Genomic DNA, 12635 nt, shown 5'->3' with positions numbered 1-12635 from the left:
GAATATAATAACCAAATACTCTTTTATAAAACAAAATTATTTAAAAAAAAAAAAAAACTCAAAATTTGGGAGGGGGCTCTAGCCCCCCCGGCTCTGGTTAGCCGGACTTATAATAAGTATTGGAAAATATGAATTTTATTTATTTATTTTGGCAGCAACAGTTTTCCATTAAAATACTACGGGGGCAGGCCTTAGGCCCATTTAAGCCCAATAATAAATGAGGAAAATAGCAGTTTGTGAAGGTCAACCGAATCCAGATCAGCTCACATTCAAAAGAATAAGCAATCTCATCCGTCCATCACTGCAAATACCAATCTCAGCCGTCAAAGACATGTCAAGTTTTAGAATCCCGCCGAGTGTCTGGCTTCACGATCCGACATGGCATTAAACTGGATTTAAAATCCGAATTTGGTGTCCGCGATATAAAAGGCCAGCCCCAACCATGGAAGTTGTGGGTACCTTTGAAACAGAAATTTTAGAGGGAGAGAGAAGAAAATACCTGTAAAATCGTTTCAGTCTCACACTGAGCTTCCGAAGAAGCTTTCCTATCTTCGAATCTAGCCTTTGATATCTGTAAGCTTAACTTAATTCTGGTCTTTCTCCATTACTCTTTCAGTTATGGGAACTGCAGTCTGTTTTTATCAGCTCTCTTAGTGAAATTGAGGTTGAATTTAGCAACTTTGCACTTAGGGCTTTGTTTAGTGCCTGATGAATTTCGATCCTTGGATTATTTTTTACTCTCCTTTCATGTTGAATGTAGTTTTTTTGTTTCTTTCAGTTTTGATTAGGTAGTTACGGTGTTAGTGATCTTGTAGATCTTGTTAGGGCATGCTAATTTCTTTGTTTGAAAGCAGCCAGGATATGCACTTTGTTAGAGGGGTAAATGTCTGTAAAATAAAGGACTTTTTCATTCCAATCGTCCATGGCTGTCCAATCTCCTCTCCTGGTCATAGCATGCAGCGTTCCTTTTTTATTTATTTATATATTTATTAGTGATGGGGCTTTATTGCCATGTAATATCTGTTGACTTTGCTTTTGGTGTATCAAATGCCATACTTATTATGTCAATTATTGATGACTTATCACCATTTTGTGTTTTCATGAATATATGCTATCACTGATGGTACAAAAAAATAAATTTTTATTAATATGCAGTTTGCTTTGGGAACGTGGGCTTCTCTGAGATCTTGCACTTGAGTCGTAGCTGTTATGGGAGAGGGAGATGTGATATCTGAGAATCCTGAGTCTGTTGCAAATGGAAATGCTGAGGTGGAGGGTGAAGCTGAGACAATTATGGATAAGAAAGGAGAGCATCATGATGGAGTAAAAGAAATGGAAGTAGATAAACATGATGATGGGAAGATTGAGGCTCAGAATATGGATGTGGACAAAGATGATGTCAGCAAATGCGAGGAAATTGATGAAAATGCTGCAAAAGAGGGAAAGGAAGAAACTGCACCGGACAGAGAAAAGGAAGAAACAGCAGCAGCTAGAGAAAATGAGGAAACAGCAGGGGGCAGAGAAAAGGAAGAAACAGCAGTGGATAGAGAAAAGGAAGAAACGGCAGAGGACAGAGAAAAGAAAGACACTGCAGCAGCAGTTGAAAAGGAGGAAATCAATTATGAGGAAAGGGGGGAGAGTGCTGAGGAAGAAACCGGTAAGATGGATGAGGATAAGGTTGAAGAGGAGGCTGATGGAGTGAAAGAGGAGGAAGAAAATCAAGAGGAGCCTAGCAAAGAGAGAGAATCTAAGAAACGTTCGAGAACAAAGAATAGTGCTGGACAGAAAAAAAATAATAAAAAGGTTTCTAAAGAAAAAGAGGAGGAAGAAACAAGAACCCCCTATGAGAAAAAGGTGAAAGAGCCTAAAACCTCATCACATAAAAAGGAGGAGACAAGAGCCTCAGTCGATAAAAAGGACAAAGAGCCAAAAACCCCTGCAGCTTCTACAATTGATCGTCCTATTCGTGAGCGGAAATCTGTGGAAAGATTGGTAGCCACAATCGAGAAGGATTCAGCTAGGGAGTTCCATATTGCCAAGGTGCCAGTTATAGTTTTTCAATTTGGTGTTTTCTCCCATTGGCAGAAAAGTTCTGCTGGATGTATATTACAAAACTAAAGTCATGTTTTATGGATAGACTTTGACAAAGTGCTTTGCTTTCAGGGTCGTGGAACTGCGCTAAAAGATATTCCAAATGGTATATTCATTTACATTCTCTTTCATGCATGCATGGTTGCTCTCTTTGTTGTGTGTGTTTCGTAGCTTGTCGACAATCTGTTGGTCTGATGCATTTCTTTCCCGAACTTTCTTGTATATACTTCTTTTTATTTGATCTATTTTGTTAGCTAAATTAAGTAGGGGCATCATGCTATTCTTTGAGGAAACATAATTACAGGGCGTAAAGGTCTATTTTATTCTATACATACCAAAAAGATGCATAACTTCATTCCAACTACTAAATTGTGTACTTATTTTTTTTATTGAAGATGGGATTTTTTTATTTCCTTACTTTAGTGAGTTGATGGAAAATGTTTGAGGCTCTGATGTCTACCCCTCTCTGTATTTTTTGGTCATTTTGTTTCGAGCAATAGTTCTCTTCTCGTTGTGTTTCACTGTGTTCCTGGTTCTTCAAATTTGTGGAATCTGCAGATGAAACAACCTGAAGTTACTATGATACTATCTTGAGCCTGTATGAATTGGATCCAAAGACTTTGGAGGAAAAAATGGATATAAGTACTGGCCTCCAATGAATAATCAGACTTGACTCATTTTATTTTTTCGAATAAATATAACTCATATTTGAAATGCTTATCTGTTGTGGTTTCAAAGGAACTTCTGTTTGTTTTATCTTGCTGCAGTTAACACAATTGAAGATATAAGAACATATAAGTTTAGCAACAACTCTATTATTCCAGCAATAGCTGAATGTTTGTTCATCAGAGAAATGGTCATGGTGACATTTGAAACTATAACTGGAATTAATAAATAATAGGTTGAAATATCAGGGATACATTGGAATTATTGCAATCCTGTGAGCGTATATTGGGAATTGCCACTTGTTCTCAACACTCTCCAATTATGTTCATGCTGAGTGATAGCTATCGTATTTGCTTAGCAAATTGTTCAGAAAATTCTTGTATCTTGACATCAATTAAATAATAATAAAATATTGAAAATTAATTACTTGAAAGTCTCTTTTAAATTGTCAAGTTGCAATTGGAAAATATAAACTTTGTTTATGTTTTTTTGTGTCTATATATGAAAAAGTGCAGTCATGTGTTTGAGTGTTAAACCTTACTATTTTTATTTATTATTTGAAGTACTGGTAAATGCTCGACTTCCTGTATCCCACGTACCAGATCTTGGCAATTCAATTAGAAATTTCATTTGTGATGTTAAAAATAGCTTTTTTATTATTGTATATCAAAATGATGTCCAGCTATGCTCTAATAGTGGAGTTGGTCTCATGTCTGAGCTGCAGTGGCATACAAGTTATCGAGAAAGAAGACTGATGATACTTTCAAGTTGTTGCATACAATTCTTTTTGGAAGAAGAGGAAAGGTAATGCTTTTAGAGTTTATCTTATTCTGGATTTAAGCTTCACAACGCTTAGTTCCATGGTTGTCTCTCCTTACCAATTAGATTAATACTCTTCAAACAACCTAATATTGAGAAATTTAGGTTAAGCTGTACTCTTTTTGTGAACTGCATTTCTGGGCTTATTAACTTTGGAGTTAAAAAGCATAGCCATTCTGCTAAGACTTTTGCTGCTTTCCTAATTTCAAGTAGCATTTCAGTCTCAGGTTTTGTTTTGAACGCTATAAGAGTCTCCAGTAGTAATACATTTAATCACCTGTAGATTCATACTTGAGGGTGTATATTTCATGTTTCCATCCTGGTTCCCTCAGAAGCTAGTTTTCTTGTTCTTGCTGGTTTTGAAACTCAGTTCAGACATGCTCACAGATCTTACTCCAATTCCTGTTGTTTGGTCTATAATAGTAAGCCTGTCTAATTCTTGCACTTGATAAGTTGATGTCTTTGGCAAGTATATGAATGTCTGCCTGCAGTGGTTGGCTCAACTGTCCGACTCTGTTAAACAAAGTCAGGATTATTTCTTTGTTTTTGTACTTTTCTGGTTTATGCAGGCTGCTCAAGTCAAAACCAACATATCAAGATTCTCTGGATTTGTTTGGAATGATAATGAGGTGAAAATGAAACTCACTATTTAATTTTTAACATCTCTTTCTCATGTTCTCCACTGATACATTGAGCTTTATGTGCTCCATATGAACATGATATCAGGAAAAGCAAATGACTAAAATCAAAGAGAAACTCGACAAGTGTTTCAAGGAGAAGCTGGTGGAGTTCTGTGATGTCCTTGATATACCCATTTCCAAGGCTAATTCGAGGAAGGTTGGTTTATATCAAGCAGCTAAGGACCAAAAGTTATAAATTTAGCTATGCTAGATTGCTAGTTTGGGTCCCATTTCTTAGTCTATATTCTGGTTTGTTAAAATGTGTTACTACTTACTACTGACCTTTTCTTGTTAATCATTTAGAGCGTTGGAAACCCTGCATAGTTGTATTTAGATTCTATAGAGCATCTCTTTTTTTTTTTTTTTAAAACCTTCTATAGAGCATCTTTACCACAATGTTTGCTGATGGATTGAGTTACTGAATTTCTGCTATTCTGTTCTCAGGAAGATATTATTTCTAAGTTGATGAAATTTTTGGTGGAACCTCATGCAACAACCTCCGAATTACTTGCTGATAAAGTGCAGGTTTTAACTTAGTGAATTTTTTATATAAATCTTTCATTCCTATTTCACCATTTATTTCTTCCAACTCCTGTTTATGCGAATTTCAATTTTAAGGAACAATCAAGTAAGGGTAAAAAGAGAAAGAGGGTAAGCAAGTCGTCTGGGAGTAGTACGCCATCAAAAGGCTCAGCTAAGGTATATTTTTTCAGGTTATTTAATTGTTTGTTCCCTTAATTTTCTTTGAAGTTGGACTCGTATAATTAAACTTTATTTGATATATTTTCTTGTCTTTTTACAAGATATTAGTGATACTATACATTATCTGCAGCATTGTCTGCACTAAATTTCTCGTTCGTTCTGGACAATCTACAAGTTTCTATAGAATGTAATGGTTCTTCTCTTTGTTTAAGGCTTAAGTACTATAGTAACATCTAATTATATTGAGCTGCCGCGTGAGAGAGAGCTAGACATTCACTCACAGTTTGTGCTGTAGAACTTCACAAATTTTGTCTGCAGCGTATGTTCATATCAGCTTCATAAGTATGTCTCTACATGCAATCAACACATTTTTAATCTTTTCCTGAGTGTCCGGAGTTTTCTCAATTTCTGTACTCTTGCATTTGGTCCTTAAGAGTGAATAAAAATGAGAAAGGAAAGGCCTACAGGTTCAGATTCAAAAGAAAAATATAGGAAATGAAATGAAAACAAAAGTGAAAGGGCAAAAGAGGCCAACACCACCACCACCACCATTACCACCAACTTTTGCTTTCCCTTATTTTTTTTTCCTTTTGGCTCTCTGCACTTCAGCCAATTTCATAGTCAGATGCTTTAGATGGTTAATTTATGTGGAGTTTGCTTGATGGTTATATCTCAATGGTAACCACATTATCAATCCATCTGACAAAAGTTGAAGAGGGTTTAGGGGGAGAATGTACAAAAGAAATTAACTTATTGAGCCAAAGAACGAATTAAGCAGGAGAAGGAAGTCAACAGTATCTGCTACTAATTTGCTACTGAATGTGAAATTAGATTGATAAAAAAAAATCAAGTTGGTAATCAATTTTGATGTTCTTGGAGATTCTGGATACATGCATTATTTGATATTATTATGTATGGTATTTTCAGAGTCATAAGAAAACTGGCAGTGCCTCTAAAAAGGCTGCTGAGGCAAAAGGCACACCTCCTGAGTCAGAAGATGAATCAGCAGAAGAGAAAGATGACGGACATGAAGAGGAAGGTGTAAATGGTTTTCCAGAAAGATCAGAGGATGAGATGTCTGAACAATCTGTGAGCGAGGAGAAAGAAAGTGAATCTGAGAAGAAAGAAAGTGAATCTGAGAAGGAATCTGATGATGACAAAGGAAAGCAGAAGCAACGATTGTCAAAGTCTCCTGCAAAGAAAGGATCTGTTAGTAAAACCAAATCCCAGAAAACAACAACCTCTAAGAAGGCCAGCTCCCCGCCAAAAAAAGTAACTGCCAAATCAAAAAGCATTAGTAACAGTAGTGATAAGAAACCTTCTAATAAGAAGAAAGATGAATCAGACAAGAAGTTGTCAGCTCCGAAGAAGTCAGCTGTTAAGGAGAGCCCTGGTGAGGGTTTTGGTTTCTCCCATTTTATCAATTGCATAGTGAGGGTCAAGATCTCTAACCGGATCTTTTGTTGTAATTGATTCTTTACATTAGCCCCCTTTTAATTCACCTTCTGTTCTTTAGTTGCATGCAGTTCCTGAAGGTGCTTTTATTTTGGTTCAAATGCAGGGAAGAAGGTTCTCAAAGTCAAAGATAAGCTCAATGAGGAGAAATTAAAGCCAAGCGATGATAAACTCAGGGATGCAATTTGTGAACTCCTTAAGGAGGTTGATTTCAATACGGTTAGTCCCTGAACACTTCCATCCATGCTTTATAATAGGCACTCTACCGTTGAATGCTATTGTAGTCGTCAGGTGGCACTAAAACTAAAAGACTAAAAACCTTTGGTTCTGCGATATTTCTATTCTACACTTGTGATTTGATTTTGGATCAGGTTTTTCTTTCCCCTGGCCATGTATAACTCGATGATGCATCTGATAAATGAGAATTCTGGGAAGTTACATGAAACCCAATTTTAGTAATTTCCAGTTTACAGCTTGATCATGCATGATCTTTCCATTACACAAAAGTGTGTATGTTGACGTATGAACAACATTCTTTCTTTTACTGTTTTTTCTTTGTTCCCTTATCTGTATTTTTGTGATGACTTTAACACACTCATTATACTTGTATCTTGCAGGCTACCTTTACTGACATTCTGAAGCAACTAGGTAAGTTTCCCTTTATTTTAATTTTCTAGCTGACAACTAATTTTTTTCACTCTACCTGCACCTCCACTGTTCCTTTCTAATGTCTTTCTGAATATAGATGCCAAGTTCAAAGCCAGCCTAGACAGAGCTGTAGCTTTACTTTTAGATTTTTATATGGATGTTTGGGAGGATGTTAGTGTGTCTACGTGTGTTTTTTGGGTATATCTAGATCACATGATTTTGGGAGAAGTTAATTATGAGAGTCCTAGTTCTGCAGGTCTTGTTTACTCTATTAAAGTTGTTGCTCTCTGTCACCCAAGCAGGCCAGCTCTCATTAAATTGTTTTGTTGTCTTTTACATTTCTACATTGTGGCGGGTAGGGGAGAAGAAAAGGCTCAAAACCCCTTTTATTCTATTAGGCTAATCTATCTGTATTATCTGGTATATTGATCATTTTGAATGTCCCGTCATGTTAGGAAATGAATTCATCTGTTATTTACATCATTTTAATCCTCATCACCATTGCAGCCCAGCAATTCAATACAGACCTCGCACCAAGAAAATCATCAGTAAAGCTCATGATTCAGGAGGAGCTCACAAAACTAGCTGATGCTGATGAGGCGAACGGGGAAGAAGATGATGGTGTCGGTGATGCTGAGAAGAAAAACAAGGCTTCCACCCAAGGTGTGAAGGTCTAGCAACCTTGCTACTAAATACTAGTATAACCCTATCATGTTAAAAAGTTTCATCATTTTCTCCTCCTTAATTTATTTTTCTCCTGCTACTCTATTTAGCATAATCTTATTTTGCTTGGTGAAGGCAGCTGCAATTTAGTGTTAGTTGTTATTACTGGCCAACTCTTACTACCCTAGCTATTCCTAGAGGTAAAGCTGCAGCCTGTCATGTAATATTAGTATACACACACAAAGTTGTAGATTTTCTTTTCCATTCTCCTTTACTGATCCAACTTCTATAAGTGCTTTTCTCAGGTACCATACCTCACTGGACCATTCATTTACTCCTTAGGTATGCTATGTATTTGAGATATTTGTATCACAAGTGGTAGGTGGAATGTTTATATAAGAAAATTGATAAATATATATTTTAAATTAATGTGTGATACACACCAATTGCGATGAGTGTCTTTGTGGGTACTTGATGTTGCTTGGAATATCGATTTTAGTTCGTTTATACCTTTTGTTTTCCACGAGCATTTGAGAGGCTATCTGAAAATACATGTATTTGAGGCTGTTTGGAAATGGAGTTCCCATAGATTCAAGTAAGATGTTCCCAAGTGCAACTGCAAGAGCAAAGCTGTGTCGTTTCATAAAGCGACCAGCTTTGTTTATTTTGTTTCACAATTTTTCGAATATAAAACGACAAATGTGCAAATTGATGTTTTGGCTCATTTGGAATTGTTCCTGCTTTTTTATTCTCTACATGATTTCGTCAGCATCGGTTTTACGGGGGTGAAATTACAAAAACTTTTAAGTTTAGAGATTTTAGAACTGTTGGGATTGAAATTAGAAAAACTTAAAAGTGTTGGGGTATAGCTTTTGAAATTGCCCAATCGGTGGGACAAACAATGGTATTCTTTTATTCTTACCCAATGTTCTTTCTAATTTACAAATAAATAAAGGGTAAATAGTCGGAAAATACATGAACTATTTTCAAATTTGCATATTGCACATCACCTTTAAAATTAGCTCCATAATACATTACTTTTTAATTTTGTTGCAAATTACACACGCGTTGACCATCACCTTGATCGGTGTTGATGTGGCACCGGAATTTTCAAATGTGGACTCACCGGCATTCAAAATGACGTCGTTTTGAGTGAGTATCAATTAAAAAAAAAAAGGAAAAATCGTTTTGAGTGAGTCAGCCCTAATCCATCTTCTCCCTCACTCTAGCGCCTCCTCCCTCACTCCAGCGCTGTCTCCTCGTCGCCGCCCCCTCACTCCAGCGCCGCCTTCCTCACTCCAGCGCCTCCCTTAGTTCACCACCACCACTCCAGCGCCTCCCTCCTCGCCGGCCGCCGCTCGCCTCCGCCCTCCTCACCATAAGACGCGCGTGCACCGACCACCATCGATTTAGATTTTGGGGTTCTGTTTCGAGCTTCGTTTGGGGAAATTTGGGCTCTGTCGAACCCCCAAATCAGAATTGCAGGGGGGAGGGAGACTAGGTGGGCGCTGGAGTTGCTGATTTGGTGGTAGTTATTTGGAAATCTAGAGATTTGTGGTGGTGGTTATGGCGGAGGTGAGGCGGCGCGAACTGGGTGGAGGCAGCGCACGAACTAGGGTTCACCACGTGCCTTAGTTCACCACCACCACTCCAGTTCGTCGCCGACCGCCGCTCGCCTCCGCCCTCCTCACCACAAGACGCGCGCACACCGATTACCATCGAGGCTAGCCGTCGCCACTGCGCTGCTATTTCCGCGCCGCCGCCAATTTAGATTTGAGGATGATGAATGATGGGTACTGGGAATAAGCTCTGAATTTGGGGATGATGAATGATGGGTACTGTAAATTTGGGGAAAAACGGTGTTTGCGGTGGTTTCTGGAGTGGCTCGCCGGATTCTGGAGTGGCTCGTCGGAAAAGCAAAGATTTTTTTTTAATTCTTCAAATTATCAAAACGACGTCGTTTTGCTCACGTGGCTTGCCAGCGTGTAAAAAAAGCCACGCGGTTGTCCATATCATCGTCGGTCAAACTTAAGAGTTGCCGGAATTTTCGCCGTGTGCAATTTGCAACAAAATTAAAAGGTGATGTATTCTAGAGTTAATTTTAAAGGTGATGTGCAATATGCAAATTTGAAAATAGTTCGTGTATTTTTCGGCTATTAACCCATAAATAAATAATGCTCAATGCTAATTTTTTAATCCAATTTTAAGCTTTTCTCAAAGGTTATAAAGCTCGAATTTGATTGACTAAATTGGAGCTCAATTCCATGACATAGCAACACTATTCGGTCTAACTACTTGCAAGCAACACTATTCGGTCTAACTACTTGCATAAATATTTGAGGTGGTCTTGAATACAATCGGGTGTATCCATATCCAGATTTTGACCTACATTTTGATCCAAATCGTATTAATGACATTATTCGGTTAAACAAATGACATTACTTATAATTAATACTATAATATTATAAATAACACTGTGTATAATTGATATTATTTATAAATATAAATGACAATTCTTGTAATTGACACTATAAGATTATAAATAACCTTATAAAAGATTGAAAATGACACTATAATATTTTAAATGGATAATTGCGTGAAAATACACAAACTTTGCCAATAATCCATATTTGACGCGAAGTTAGGATTTTACATTTTAATACACCAACTTTCGTTGTTGTCCAAATTTGACACGACTTAATTCTTAAAAATTCAAAAAACAACCCCTTTTTGTAAATAATTTTACAAAGACCCACTTACGTTATTATTTGGGACATTTAAACCAAAACAAGATATTTTCTTATGATGTTTTCTTTTAATCTTTGATCCGCGCCTAAAATGGTTTAAAAGAAAACATCATAAGGAAATATCTTGTTTTGGTTTAAATGTCTCAAATTATAACATAAGTGGGTCTTCGTATAATTATTTACAAAAGGGGCTGGTTTTTGAATTTTTAAGAATTAAATCGTGTCAAATTTGGACAACAACGAAAGTTGGTGTATTAAAATGTAAAATCCTAATTTCGCGTCAAATATGGATTATTGGCAAAGTTTGTGTATTTAGGTGCAATTTTCCCTATTTTAAAATGTTACAATGTCATTTATATAATTGAATAGTGTCAATTATAGGCAGTGTTATTTGCATAACCAAATAATGTCATTTGCACGATTTGGATCAAGATGTGGGTTTGGATCAGGACGTGGGTCACGATTTCGGTGCGGGTCAATTCGGTTGTACGGTACACTCGATTATACCTAAGTTTTTATGTAAATATTTTAAATTTCATTTATTGTAGTTCGAGCACAGTTAAATTTCATTATTTGTGAAGTGATATGTGTACTCAGAATTATAGCTGTAAAATGGGCCCGGATCGGGCCAACCCAGTTTAGCCCACTGGGCTTTTGAATTATATCGGGCCGGGCCGATCCAAAATATGATCCGGCCTCAAAATAGCAAGCCCAACTCGACCCCTATCGGGCCATCGGGCGGTCGGGTCAAACCCGCCCAATATTTTTTTTCTTATATTCTATTTTTTTGCTATAGAAATGATAAAAATAAAAAATAAATCGACTAACATCAAATTAAATCATCAATTCACAAATATAATTAAAAATAAAATAAAAATATTAGATCATGCTATTATAAGTTAAAACACAACAAAAATAAATAAAAAATCATATAATAGATAGTTTATTAAATAACACTTCAAAGTGTTTAAATAAATTTAAAGTCCTAATAATAAATATATTAAGCAAACTCAAAATTAATAGAATTGTACTTATTACTCATTATATAATGAAAGGGTTTATAGAAATAAATAATTTAAATGAATGAAATATGAATATATATATATATATATATATAATTTATACCAAGTATTTAATTCAAGATGTAATATTTTTATATTTAATTAAGAAGCTCAAATTTATCAATTAATGAGTTAACATAAAAGTAAAATATGAACATAAATCTATTTTTAATTATTTTTTACTTTAAATTTTAAAATATATAATTATAAAGTAAATATTATAAATTAAGAATTAAAAAAATTGATCGGGCCAAAAAGCCCAAAACCCCCGGGCTTTTTAGCTCCAAAGCCTAGTCGGCCTGTTTGGGCGAACTTTTTAGGCCCGATTTTTTCGAGCCTCTATTTGTGTGAGTCCAACTAACTTTAAATTTGGCGGGTTGGACCGGCCCATCGAATCAGGCTAATTTTGACAGCTCTGTCTCAGAATATGAAAGCAAACGCTAGCTAAAGGTTATGGTTTGCGAATTTCTTCTAGAGCAGCTCAAACAATTTGAACTCGGCCGTATAAAATGCAATTTATTCAAAGTGAAGTCACTCTCAAATACCAGCTCTTAATTGAATCAGTGCAATTCATTTACGTACCCAACCTAAAATTCGGAATGCTTAGGCAGTTATAATTATTAAGAATCCAAAGCACATGCATTACACAAGTTACAACCACTAAAAGATGTCACGTGTAATAAGTTAGGTGAACACATCATGTTTAATACTCAAATTAGTGTTACAAAACAAAATTAAGTGGAGCTCCCAACTCGATGACTCGACTCCTTTTCTTTATTCATTTAAAAGCTAAACTGCTATCAGAAAGTTGCATTGACTCATATTTGTAAAATCTTTATTTATTTTTTATTTTTTATTTTTTATTTTTTATTTTTTTAGTGGAGCTCGGCACAGACCTGAGACCACCAATAGTTTGTTATCACCAAACTTTATTTATTACTACTATTGTATAAATTTTCTGAAACCGAACTACCTTTTTGGGGTAAAAAACATCGCAATGAAATGTTGTACTTCGACGGCTTAATATACAAATTTATTCTAAATTATTGCGCGTTATCTATTTCCATTCTATCCCTCTTTACCAATAAATAATCAAATTATAC

The 12635-nt window shown here is 35.9% G+C and overlaps 1 protein-coding gene across 1 annotated transcript; it reads left to right on the top strand.

The window, feature by feature from the left end:
- The first annotated feature begins 286 nt into the window (after positions 1–286).
- Positions 287–8179, top strand: LOC130986176 (DEK domain-containing chromatin-associated protein 3). The gene is made up of 12 exons (XM_057909489.1): positions 287–573; positions 1156–2040; positions 2164–2197; positions 3482–3561; positions 4146–4205; positions 4303–4413; positions 4701–4781; positions 4875–4955; positions 5886–6351; positions 6520–6632; positions 7031–7061; positions 7569–8179. The coding sequence occupies exons 2-12, from the start codon at positions 1210–1212 to the stop codon at positions 7736–7738; spliced, it is 2058 nt and encodes a 685-aa protein (XP_057765472.1). The 5' UTR covers positions 287–573; positions 1156–1209; the 3' UTR covers positions 7739–8179.
- The last annotated feature ends 4456 nt before the right edge of the window (positions 8180–12635 follow it).

The sequence above is a fragment of the Salvia miltiorrhiza genome, chromosome 5 (genome assembly GCF_028751815.1).
Source record: "Salvia miltiorrhiza cultivar Shanhuang (shh) chromosome 5, IMPLAD_Smil_shh, whole genome shotgun sequence".
Classification (NCBI taxonomy): Eukaryota; Viridiplantae; Streptophyta; class Magnoliopsida; order Lamiales; family Lamiaceae; genus Salvia; species Salvia miltiorrhiza.
The sequence above is the reverse complement of the archived record's forward strand: the minus strand, read 5'-3'. Positions and strand labels throughout refer to the sequence as shown.